Below are 12920 nucleotides of genomic sequence, written 5' to 3'. Positions count from 1 at the left end.
ACCTCCTCTACCAAAGTGATTTGAACTGATATCTGACACCTCCTCATATAAATACCCTTTCCATTAGGCTCCAGGATATTTTATTGTGTCTTCTTCAATCTCTTAGGTTGAAGCAGTGTTGCTGTGAAAATTTTTAAAAAGTCATTGGGTAAGGAGAGAGCCTAACACTGCATTCTGGTGGTTAGAATACTCACCTTGGAGTTTGGGAGACTCCAGATCCTGTCTCTGTGCACCAATGACCTTTTTAACGATGTATCCATAGTGGAATAGTTTCAACGGGAGAGACTAAGGGCGCTTCACATCAGAATATTTTCAAAGCACTTTGAATTTGTATAGCATTTCCTGTGTTCAAAGCAGACATGTTCTAGTAGATAGTGAGGCAAAAGAGAATTAGTTTGGCTATGGCATACAGATCACAACAAGAGGGAAGGTACAGTGGAAAATATTCAGAAATGAATAACTTTCTTCAGATAATTATTTAATTGATTACATTAAGACTTTAGGGAGAGATTTAGCAAGGAGGATTGTTAAGCTGCTTCATAACATGGAGTTGTTAGCTGGCTGAGAATCCAGTGGATTTCCTTTAGTCCTAATTTACTGTATAACAACTTTTTCTTTTTCAGGAGTTATATACTGAGTCAGCATCTTAGAAACTTGAGATTGAATGGTGATATACATAGAAGGGGTAGCAATACATGAAAGAAGAGATAGAAGTCTTAAAATCAGATTTGATGATGACGGCTATGAATAGATTCATAACTTTTAAAAAAGGCTAACCTTGGCATGAGAATTCAGTTGAGTGAGCAATAAGAATGTAACCAATGACAATTAGAAAGCCAAAGAAAACAAGTAATCACTGTCTGCATCATAGGAAGCAATGATGAAACATCCAATCTTGTATCTAAGTAGGTTGCTTACGCAGTAGAGTTACAGAAGTAATAAATCAGGGAATTAAATATCATAGTTGACTTTTGATGGCAGTGATGAAAAATGCAAATGACTAGCAACGAAGGAAAAGTCAAAATAATTGACAAATATAAACAGAAGAACAAACATCACAGTTATACGAACAAACCGATATTTGAGGTGGGAGTAGTTGACTGTAGAGTTGAGGGGAGGAAAGCATGAACATTAGCTGCAAAAAGTAAACTTACATTGCCAAATTTTCAAGTTTATTTTAGCCAATTTGGTAAAGCACAAGGGGGAAAGTCACTATCAGGTAAAGCACAGTGATAACGTATTAAAAATCAAGACCTAAATGCAACTGCTCTGAAGCCAGCATAAAAGTGAAGGTAACAATCCCATCGCCTTGTTTCGGGACCCTACAGTTACAACATAATGAAATTTCAGGTTTAAAGAGCTGAAAACATGAAATTTACCATTTTTCAAATCCTATGACTGTGAAATTGCCATAAAGGGCCATGAATTTGGTAGGGCCCTAATTATAAATGAGATCAAAATGTTGGAGATATGAGAGAAAGTGAGGTAGGTGTTGTAGTTCAGCGTGCTATCAAAAGTCTGTGCCCCCCTGCCTGTTTTCTGTCCTGAAAAGAGAAGATATATACAAAACTGAACTACTTCCATTTCAACTTGTGTAGCAGTGTTGACACATTTTGGAAGATAAAACCCTTTGTTTAAGGATTTTAATTGAAAAACATGAAGTACATTAGCTACCTTCCATTTGTTAAATTAAGAGACTCTAATGCATTTCCCTTATTGTGGTTTGCATGCTTTGAAGACTCAAGTAATGTATATTAAAAGGATGGATAAAATTACTATCATTTAAATGATCAATTAACATCAGTACAAATTACAGCATCAAGTATATGAAAGCAAATAATTGTTACAAATTAGTTTCAATTCAAATGGCTATTTGAGCTAAGGAAACAGATGCACAAATGCAGACGTTCATTCTGGTTAAATCTTGTCTCTTGGATGTTGTACATTGTACTCATTAAAGTTACCAGGAAACTCGTGCTTGCATCTGAGGTAAAAATTTTCACCGTACAACATTTGGCATTTGTTGAAGTATAAATGCTGCCCATAGCACTGCGGGGTGTCGTCATCATATTTTTATTTTCTCTATCTTTATGTCTGTCGTCTTCTCTTGCACATGTTTCTGTGCCAGAGGTGGCAGTGGTGGAAGATAGTTTATAGTGTTCAGTATTACACTATAATCAAAAGCTTATAACTGATAAGAGCAACCACTAATATTTTTATTCATTCTTTTTTGTTTGTTTGTTTGTTTGTTTGTTTGTTTGTTTTTTTGTTACACAGACTCAGTACAAGTTTGTGTGTGAAGCTATTCTTCGTGTTTACAAGGAAGGATTAGTTCGACCACTGGATTCCAGTTAGTACAACTGTGAAAGGATTAATTTCTTCCTCCTAAAAGCAACCAGATGTCATAAAGCAAGAGTCTCATTTCTGTAAGTGATTAGAGGATTCATCACAAGCCCATGGAAGTCAGATAAGCACATTTGAACTGTGGCACTTTACATTTCTGTAGAAGATGACTAAATCATGTACAGTATAAAGAAGACGTGTATATATGTATATGAGAGCAGTTGTGCATAATATGCATTATATACATATTGAAAAGAAAAAAATCAAGGAAACCTTAGTTTATAATCTGTACATAACCTGCTATAAAAACAAGTTTTCCATGAGAAGTTACTTTAACCCTGGTGTTTACCATTCTTAAATACAAAAGGAAAGCAAACAATATTAATAAAGCGTCCCAAACTATGAGGTGTTGAAAGACTTCATCTACTATTGAAATCAATGGGAGCTGAATGCTCAAGATCTTGCAAGTTGGGTACCAGAATATCAATATACAAAATTAATCTTATTTGATTCATAGAGGTTTGTCAGACATTCTGTATAAACAGAATGACAAGGGTTAAACCCTTAATATGTTCAGTAAGACCTGGAACAATTAAAGAATTAACTCCCATCAATCTAATTGCAAGTACACCAGTTATACAAATAATTTTTTGATAAATCAAACATAGCATACCCGACATGCAAACTAATGCTGTTCTGCAGGCTTTATTGAGATCTTCCACAGCTTGGTGGTGGGGGGTTTTTTTTTTTCTTCGTTTTCTTAACTTTTCAATAGTTTACCTATTTCCTCTAGCCTCTTTTGTTCTACTTTCTACCTGAATATGGTACTTCCTGTTTATACTTAGTTTCACTGTTTTCTTGTGTTTTTCTCTTTATAGACTGAAAGCATTTAAATCAAATATTTATCTTATTTATCTTTATTTCCCAATGTATTTATTACTTCTCACAGGCAGGCATTGGCTATGCACATCAACTGTTAAATACTTTAAATGCACACTGGCCCAATCCAGTAATGAAAAAAATTACTACTGTACCTATTAAAAGTGTTGCTGCTAATTCAAAGTGTATAGCTTGCAAGGACAGGGGCTACTATGTTCAGATAAGATGATAAAACATTGACTTCAACAGTGTCATTCAATAGAAATCTTATTCTGATTCAGTGAAATGCAGTAGTGTGAGGTACTGGTCTTTCATGTTTCTTTCCTTTGTATAAATGCAATTAAGTCCATATGAAGACTTCTGTGTAAAGAGAGAGAGAGAGAATGTGTGCTTTGCTAAATACTTCACCATAAGATACAACGGTTTCCATTTCATTTCAAAGGGGAGAATTGGACTTTCTGAACAATATAACCACATTTGTATAATGTTAATTTATTCTGAATACACTTTTTGCTTGTCCTAGGTAATTCTGTATTTGTGAATAGTGTGTTAATTTTAAAGAAAATATTCTATCAGTTTGTATATTATTCTGTTATTTAAGGATTCATTCTAAATAAGGAAAGTTGTGTAAAATTTATAATAAGCATATATGCCAGATGTTTATATATGTGTAGAAAAATCTGATTTTCTCCTTTATTTATACACACAAAATATAGTTCTAACATTATGAATAATATCATAATACAACATATTATTTTATAGAAACAACTACACCTCCATATGCTACACTCTGCAATGACATCCAATAGACTTTTTTCAGAAGAAAATTGTTTGGAAGCAGGAGTCTAGATCATTCATCCTTGTGTTCTGCAGATTGGTCCCTTCTTGGGGATTACATCATTAGTCATAGTTGGCGGGGAAGAGTTTTTTGGTACTTCTCTTTATCTAGTACTGGTCAGGACAAATGGGGTTAAATAGCATCGTAGCTAATGTATATAAGTTCACTACCAGGAGGTTTCCTTTTATTATATCTCTGGGCTCCTTTGCATCCAGTCAGCACTTTCAGAAGTAGCACTGCCTCCTTCCTACCCTCATCCTCCAGGTCCTGAAGTGCAGCTTATAGTTCACCTTACTGGCAATTGATAGTGTGACAGGAGCCATAAAAGAAATCTAGAAAAGAGCATAAGAGGACAATAAGAACCTTTGGAGACCGCCTTGTGGTATACATTTAATTGCTTAAAATATTTTACTATTTTTATCCTATTTGTGTTCCAGGAGGTTAATGTGTTTCTGCTACTACTTAGGCTTCTCTTTATTATGTCAAGCATATAATGCTCTTACCAAAATGCAGTAAGTTTCTTCCAGTACATAACTTCAGTATCTTCCAGCTGTGCTGTACAGCTTTGCCTTATACATTCGTGTGTGCATTTAAAAGAGTGCAATCAGATTTTGCTATATAAAGCTTCTCCTTTTTGGTCTGGTAGATCTAGAGAAAATAGTGCATTTTATTTTGAATTTTTTCAATTAATATTTGGGTTCTCAGAAAACATATAAGGCACTGGTTCCTGCTATAGCATTAACTTGAAATAGCTGTTTAAAAAGACAATTTGATCTCTGTAATAAGTCTATACTTTTTAAGAGCAAATATTAACTTGAAACTGACCAGTACGTTGCTTCTATTTCACAGTCTTACTGGGCTTTGCACATGTACAATAAGCTTTTTTTTTTTTCTTTCTTTTCTTTTTAAATGCCCAATATGGGCCTTCAGGGAATGTGTGGTGATTTTGCACTAGGTTATATAAACCTTAACATTTGATCTTGCAACAGAATAATAATAAATAGAAAGGTCTTTTCAACTCTGATGTTTTTGTCACAATTGTATCAACTTTAGCAAGATGTGTGGGTAATTATAGATGCACAATTGTTATTTGATAATAAGTGGGAGATAAGCTCTTAAACCCTAAAATACTTACCTGCCAGAGTGGAGTAGACAAGTATAAAAGGCAATGTTGTGAAGCCAAGAGTCCACATACACCAACACAAGCATTCTTACCTCATTTTTTCTTGTTAGTATGTAGTCAATTCATTAAAATAGTATAGTATTCAAAATTCATAGCTTGGAAAAAATAGGCCTTATGTATTCTTGTCCATTGGTATAAGTACTAATTTTTATTTTTCTGAAGTTGGTTAAACTTTAAACCAAAGTAGTTTTAGCTTTGCTACTCAAGTAAACCAACATGCCTGTTACAAATGTTTTCAGAATTTTGTCCAAGGAGCCCTATGCTTGATGTTCCATAGCTATAGTAAGAGTTGCAGATTTTACCCTATTTTGAAAATAAAAATGGTGCCATAAACTCAAGAATGCCTTCAGTATATATATTAGGTCTAATCCAATTAATACAACAAAAAAGAAAAGATATCAAAGATTGAATACTACTTGTTTAATACTGCTAGGCAGACCATAAATAGACCATTCTGCACTTGTGGGATTGTGCCAACTTTTCTCCACAAATTTTTCAATTTTGTTGGCAGTTACCTTGTCATTTGAGCTTTCTCCTTAATTATGTGTAATTAATATGTAACTTAATTGTTCGGCAATATATTGGAGATTATATTTGATTCTTTTTACCGTACATCTAATTTTTTTCTTGTGAAATATTCAGTAAATTGTTTTAAAAGAACAGAAATTCAGAAACAGTATTGAGCTATGTTTGTTTTATTCTCAATGTAATAATTAACCAACAAGAAAAAATGACATTCCTAGTATATAGTGTGCCAAAATGTCATGTCCCTATGTGCCCTGCCTTAAAGGCTTGCTGGGTTCGTGCTTGATAAACTTAAAAATAATCAAAATAGAACATCTTAAAAGGTTAATATAATCTTCCTCAAATTTTCTTGATGGTGTTATTCTCAGACATCCTTTAAGAAAACATTTTGAGGCAAATTTATTTTATTCATTCACATAAAAGCCTTTCTAGAAATAATGTGCACTAGGAAATGCTTGTATATCCATTGTTGACCTTACAATTATTCTAATTATTAAAAAGCTTGTATTAATTGAAACTATATAGAAGCTAAAGTTATTTCATGAAACACTTAAAGGGAGATGAAAACCAAGTGAATGATCAATTCATTATTTAATACATAAATGTTTTCATTAAATGTGTTCCCTCGCATATAGGATCTAACACTGATAGCATTAAACCATCTCAGATTACTGTCCATTCTAGCAGTAGCATTATATTAATGGACTAAATATGACAATTTAATGTTATATGATTGGATTCAACATTCAGCTTATTTCTTTTTCCAATCATGCAGTTGCATAGTACAGAAGACATCCATATAAAAATGGTCATAATAGATCAGACTGAAGAATCCTGGGTTATTATTGAATAATCCATCCAGTTTCATTCAGTATGATTCTAGCAATCAAAGGTTTAGGGACACCCAGAGGATGCAATCCCTGACTATTGTGGCTAATAGCCATTCAACTTCATGCATTTACGTAATACTTTTTTGAACTCATTTATTCTTTTGGCCTTCACAACATCCCCTGACAAGAAATTACGCGTGTTGTCTATGAGTTGGGGGAAGAAGTACCTCCAAATATTTCCTTTAAATCTATTTAAAAGATTATGTTGCCCATTAATTCCATTAGGTAACTCCTGGTTCTTGGGTTATGTGATGGGATAAATACACTTCCTTATTCACTTTCTGCACACCAATCATGATTTTATAGAGCTTTATTATATCCGCCCTACCCCCTTAGTCACCTGTTTTCCAAGAGGAACAGTCCTAGTCTTCTTAATCTTTTCTCAGATGAAAGCTGTTCTATACCCTTCCTCATTTTTGTTGCTCTTCTCTCTATTTTTTCTAATTCTATATATCTTTTTTGAGACAGGCCAACCAGATCTGCACCCAGTATTCAAGATGTGGGCATACAATTAATTTATATATTATGGTATTTTATATCTTACTATCTATCATGTTCCTAATGGTTTCTAACATCGTTAGATTTTTTGACTGCTGCTGTACATTACACAAATGTTTTCAAAACGGCTTATGATGACTGCAAGATATCACTCTTGCATGGTAACAGCTTATTTAGAACCCCTTATTTTTATGTACAGTTGGGATTATTTTCTCCAATGTGCAGGGCGAGCCGAGCCGCGATGAACCCTGCTCGCCAGCTGCACTGTCCAGCGATCTTCACATGTGCAGATCGTTCTGCGCATGCGCAGATCGCCCAAACCCGGCTCTTCCGTGTTGTAATCTACACGCCAAGCGCGAGTAGATTACATAGTTTGTCGAGCCCTGCCAATGTGCATTACTTTGCTTTTGTCTGCCATCTTCTTGCCTAGTCACCCAGTTTTGTGAGAGCCCTTTGTAACTCTTCACAGGCAGCCTTGGATTTACACTATTAGTAATTTAGTCTTGGCTGCAAAATTTGCCATCTCACTGTTTACCCCCTTTACATTTTTATGAATATGTTGAACAGCACAGGTTCTAGTACAGGTCCCTGCGACCCTCTCTCTTCATCTCTCTAATGTAAAAAATTACTATTTATTCTTAATCTTTCTTTCCTGTCTTTTAACCAGTTACTGGTCCATGAGAGAATCTTCCCTGTAATCCCATGACTAGTGGTGTTGGACTTTGTCAAAGGCTTTCTGAAAGTCCAATACACTAATACCAACTGGATCACCCTTGTTCACATGCTTGTTGGCCCCCCCCCCCCTCAAAAAAAGAATTCTAATAGGTTGGTGAGGCGTGCTTTCCCTTTACAAAAGCTGTGTTGACTCTTTCCCAACATACCACATTTATGTACTTGTCTGATAGTTTTGTTCTTTACTACAGTTTCAACCAATTTATCTGATACTCAAGTTAGGTGTATTGACCTGTACAGGCAGTCCCCGGGTTACGTACAAGATAGGGACCGTAGGTTCTTAAGTTGAATTTGTATGTAAGTCGGAACTGGCGTCCAGATTCAGCCGCTGTTGAAACTGACCAACAGCGGCTGAATCAGACACGCCTGGGGCAGAGCAGCTGGAGTGCTGCTGGGTTGGTCTGGTAGCGCCGACCCTTGGCGTGGCGGGACCAACCTGGCAGCACCCTAGCTGCTCTTGGGGATGCTTGGGGCAGAGCAGCTGGGGTGCTGCTGGGTTGATCCCCCAGCGCCGCTCCTCAGCGCTGTGGGACCAACCCGGCAGCACCCCAGCTGCTTTACCCCAGGCGTCGGCGAGAAAAGCCTGGTCTGCTGGGGGGGCGGGAGGGGAGCGAGACCAGGGAGACACGGAGCATCTTTTCTCGCCGCAGAGGACGCGATCAGCGGGACCGCAGCGTGTCTCGGCGGTCCCGCCACCCGCGTCCTCCGCGGCAAGAAAAGCTGCTCCGCGTCTCCCTGGTCTGCTGGGGGGGGGGGGGAGCTAGCTCTGCGTCTCCCTGGTCTGCTGGGGGGAAGCGCCCCCCCCCCACGCCGCCGGAGGCGGCGACAGTGGGGGAGGCACCCTGCACTAGCTGCGCCCCACCCCCCCGTTCGTAACTAGGGGTCCGACTTAAGTCGGGCTGATGTAACCCGGGGACTGCCTGTAATAGCCAGGATCACTTCTAAAGCCTTTTTAAAAAAATTGATGCTACATTAGCTATGCCCTAGTCATCTGGTACAGAGACTGTACGTAGTGATTCTGCAATTTTATATGCAGAATCACAGAGAACTGTTCTGTACTGGGATAAAGATAGGAGAGGGAGTGTAGAGTAGGAATACACTAAATTCCAAAAAATGGTAGCCATTAGTACTATGTGTTTCATTTATAATATTATAAAGTTTCCACTAATTAACTTTCCAACGAGATACATAGTAAACTGTATTCTAAAGATTGCCTGTACATACACAAAAAATGAGCTATCCCTGGTTTTTCTTAATACTTTTTGGAGGGATCTCAGATTATATTTTTATGAGCTGCTTCATCTGATCTGAAGGGATAAAGGTTGTGAATCTTCCATTCTCCAAATTATTAATTAATCATTTATATTAAATAGGTGTAGACATAAGCTGCAAGGGTTTCATTAAAATTCCCTTTCAGTTTTCAGTTGCTCAACTTTCAGTTTTAGTTCTTGTGATGTGATCGTTTCAGTAGTTCTCCAGTCATCATTGGTTCTGTCTGTACTACAGACGTTTATCCCATTGTTACTAAAACCAGTTCAGCTTTGTGTTAGCAGCATTAGTATCCTGTGAACAGACAAATTATGTTGCCATCTATGTTTTGAACAGCATATTATTTATATTTGCTGCAAATAAAGTGAGATAGTGCTGAAGTATTTGCTGCTATTCTGTTGGTGTCAGCAAAGTGAGAATTATCTGAAAGAGTGGGGGTGAATTTTTTTAGGGCAGTGAGGACCTAAATTTCTATCTTAACTAATGAGCAGAACAAATTCTTTAAAAAAGAAGTCTTAAAACATAAAAAGTGAAAGAGTGCAAGTTCAATACTGTTTATTTTCCTTGAAAATTTGTTTATATATGTTAATTTTGTAGGAGTGAATGGAAACCAATCTTCCTACTTAATAGAAAGCCCCGTTCATGTTTTTTTCCTGTCAAAGTTGACTTATGAAGGATATAATAAATTGGACTTGTGCCCTTTATGATTTCAATGGTGTGTTTTAAAAAAAAAAAAAGCCTGAAAGTTGCATTTCTTAAAAAAAGCTGATGATAGTTTTCTGTTTATTTTTTAGTTATGCATGTCTTGGAAAAGTCCATGGTGACTGAAGAACTAGTAAAATTATGACATCATAAATGTTGAGGACTTGAGAAGGGAAAGGATTGTTAGCCAGAGAGCCATACCAATAAGCATTTTGGGTAAAGGATGTCATTGCTAAATAGGCCAATCTCCAGCCTTTTAATTGAGGTGAGAGAGTTTACAATGTACTTGCTGTTAGGTCTTCAAGAACTCCCTTGAAAAGAACCTATTTGATATCCTAGTCTATTCTAGCCCACTCTTCAAGTGAGCAAACATTATTCATTTGCAGTCTTTTGTAGATCATCTTCAAGTTTTACTGGGAGAAATCAGTTTGTTTTCTGTCCGAGAGGATGAAAACTACATGCTATCTAGGGAAGAAAATTCAAAATACCTGAGAGTCAGCTTAGATAAGTTTTGGTTTTCCTCTAGCAAATGATAGTTTGGCAAAGTAACAGTTGACTGTCATTATCAATCAGTATCCATCCTTCTGATTTAAGGCTTAATTTACTTGAATGATGGTCTGTTGTTAAATTTATCTTTTTTAATTTGCAGTAGAAATTGGATTATGAGGAAGGGGAATTAGGTACTCACGCAAATGTAAATATCAAAACCAGGTTTTACAAAATAAATGGCAAAAGTTAATGCATGTATTCCAGTTTTCTGTACTGAGTAGTAACAATAATTTATCTGTTTTTGCACTTTTTTGCATATAGAGAGAGAGAGAGAAAATGGAGCAGACCAATCTTACCAAAGCTTTAAGATGTCATAAGTATACATAATAATAAATGTTATTAAAAGTTGGTCTTTGTTTTGTTTGACATGTCCTGTTCTCTCTCTTACTGGAATAAAATATGAGACTTGGAGAAGCTAGAAATGTGACAAACAACTTGAAAAGTTTCCATTATTTCAATGACTAAATTTATATTTTTATATATGTGCAGGTAGAGGTTTTTATCTATGGTGTAGGCAAAGCATGTAAAATAGTACATTTTTAATTATTCTATCTATTTTTGTTAATGTTTGTGTCTATGCCACTGGATAATGTTTTCTTTTGAGATCTTAGTTGCCAGTGCATAAAAGGAGTAAAAGATTTGATATGTTGGTGGAGGGGGAGGAGGAAGGGAGATAATTCTGTATCTTTCACTGCGCTTGTCTTTTGAATCATTAAAATGTAAATTGATGTTAATATTTCAAAGCTTAATTTATTGTTCAAAAATGTAGACACATTTTTCCTGAAATGAATGTAACATTTTTATTTTTTATTTTTATAGGAATAAAATATTGGTTAATGTTTTTCAGTATATTTCCTTGGGTTATTGCACCTGTTCTGGATACATTATTATGGCCGCCACTGACGTTATTGGTTAAAGGCGATTGGTGAAATAAAGCATTTTTATTAGCTTTGGTAGTCACTTTATTCAAGGGGGGGGGAAATCTTGAGTACTATGAAAGCATGGTTTACTAACTTTTCTTCAGATGGACCCTAGTGAAAATTGAATTTGGTTGCTGCCAGAATGCTGATGTTAGCATAAAACATCTAAAGCTCCTTAATGTTATCTGCATATGGCCCTCAGTAGAGCCCTGCAAATCCACTTTTTATTCATGAATATCCATGAATGTGGATGTGACTATCTATGACCCATTTTTGTGGTTATGGATACAAATTTTGTATCTAGAATCCTGCAGATATCAGCCGGTATTGGCATCTGTGGCTGTGGATATCCACAGATCATTTTTGTAGATGTGGATACCAATTTTATATCCGCACAGAGCTATCTGCCTCAGTTCTTTTCAGAAGGGTACAAATCAGTGAATTTTCATCTCCATGTCTGTATAACCATTTATCTCTCTATTAATAATGTCAATTGGGATACCAGGTAGTGTTAATTATGATGATGGTTTTATGACACAGGTATGTGTACTACCAGTAGAACTAAATATACCAATTTACTCCTCATAACCTATCAAATTCTCAGTCTACACTAGGAAATTAGCTTGACATAATTACATTGCTCAGGGGTGCAAAACATCCACACTACTGAACAACACAACTATACCAACCTATCCTGATGTAGACAGTATTAAGATGACAGAATTCTGTTAACCTAGCTATCTCCTCTTGGGAAGGTGGAGTATCTACATCAATGGGAGAGTCCTTCACATTGGCATCAGTGGTTTTCTCACTGAAGTGCTGCAGCTGTGCAGTTGCATTGCCACATTTCATGTGTAGCCAAACCCTAACAGTAACATGTTTGTTCAAAATCAATTTAGATATAAATGTGTGTTCCCTTTTTAGTCTTCTAGGTAAGAAAAAAAAATTGCTTTCTCAAAAAACCTGTATATGGTGGCTTCAAAGCAGGCCAGCCTTTTATACATAGCAATCAGTCTAGATAACAGCTATGAATCCTCCCTAGGGCATGAAGACTTGGTTCCGTGCATAGCATTGAAATCCGCTTTACACGCATAATTTAAATTTCTTTAAAGGTACCAGTTGTAATAGGTATTTTCTCAGATGCTAGTCTGATTGTACAAGTTAAGTCCTTTTTGCTAATCTGCTTCAATGTTGTTTTTGGTTTCCGAGAACTGGTGCTATAACCACGTTTATTCTCTCTGCTCAGAATTTCTCATAAATTACTTCTTTGCAACATGACCTCTGGCCTTTTAGTAGAGAAGACATACTCATTTCTGGTTTACGTATAGCATTCTCTAGAGCACATCCTAAAATCTTTAGTCAATTTCCACCTTGAATAAAGATATAAGATTTCATTGTGATCCTAAATTACTTCTAATCACCCTTAATTCGATTCATTGTTTGCACTGTTTCCAGTGATCCAGTATCAATTAGGAAAAGCAGCACATACAGGTGCTTGCTTGTGTTCGTGATATTAACATTAGAGAGGTGTGTCAGAGCAGTTTGCTGTTCTGTTTCACACCCTTGTATGCTAATTAGCTCAGACTGTGCTA

The 12920-nt window shown here is 36.2% G+C and overlaps 1 protein-coding gene across 5 annotated transcripts in view; it reads left to right on the top strand.

The window, feature by feature from the left end:
- The window catches only part of PTPN3 (protein tyrosine phosphatase non-receptor type 3), a 335183-nt gene extending 323933 nt beyond the window's left edge, over positions 1–11250 (top strand). For all 5 annotated transcript variants that reach the window (XM_006135940.4, XM_075921606.1, XM_075921609.1 and 2 more), the window contains one exon: positions 2278–11250. In XM_006135940.4, coding sequence (XP_006136002.1) covers positions 2278–2355 — 78 coding nt within the window. In that variant the 3' untranslated portion in view covers positions 2356–11250. The remainder of the gene's footprint in view (positions 1–2277) is intronic.
- The last annotated feature ends 1670 nt before the right edge of the window (positions 11251–12920 follow it).

This window comes from Pelodiscus sinensis, chromosome 2 (genome assembly GCF_049634645.1).
Source record: "Pelodiscus sinensis isolate JC-2024 chromosome 2, ASM4963464v1, whole genome shotgun sequence".
Taxonomy (NCBI): Eukaryota; Metazoa; Chordata; order Testudines; family Trionychidae; genus Pelodiscus; species Pelodiscus sinensis.
This window is presented reverse-complemented; position numbering and strand designations above follow the sequence as displayed.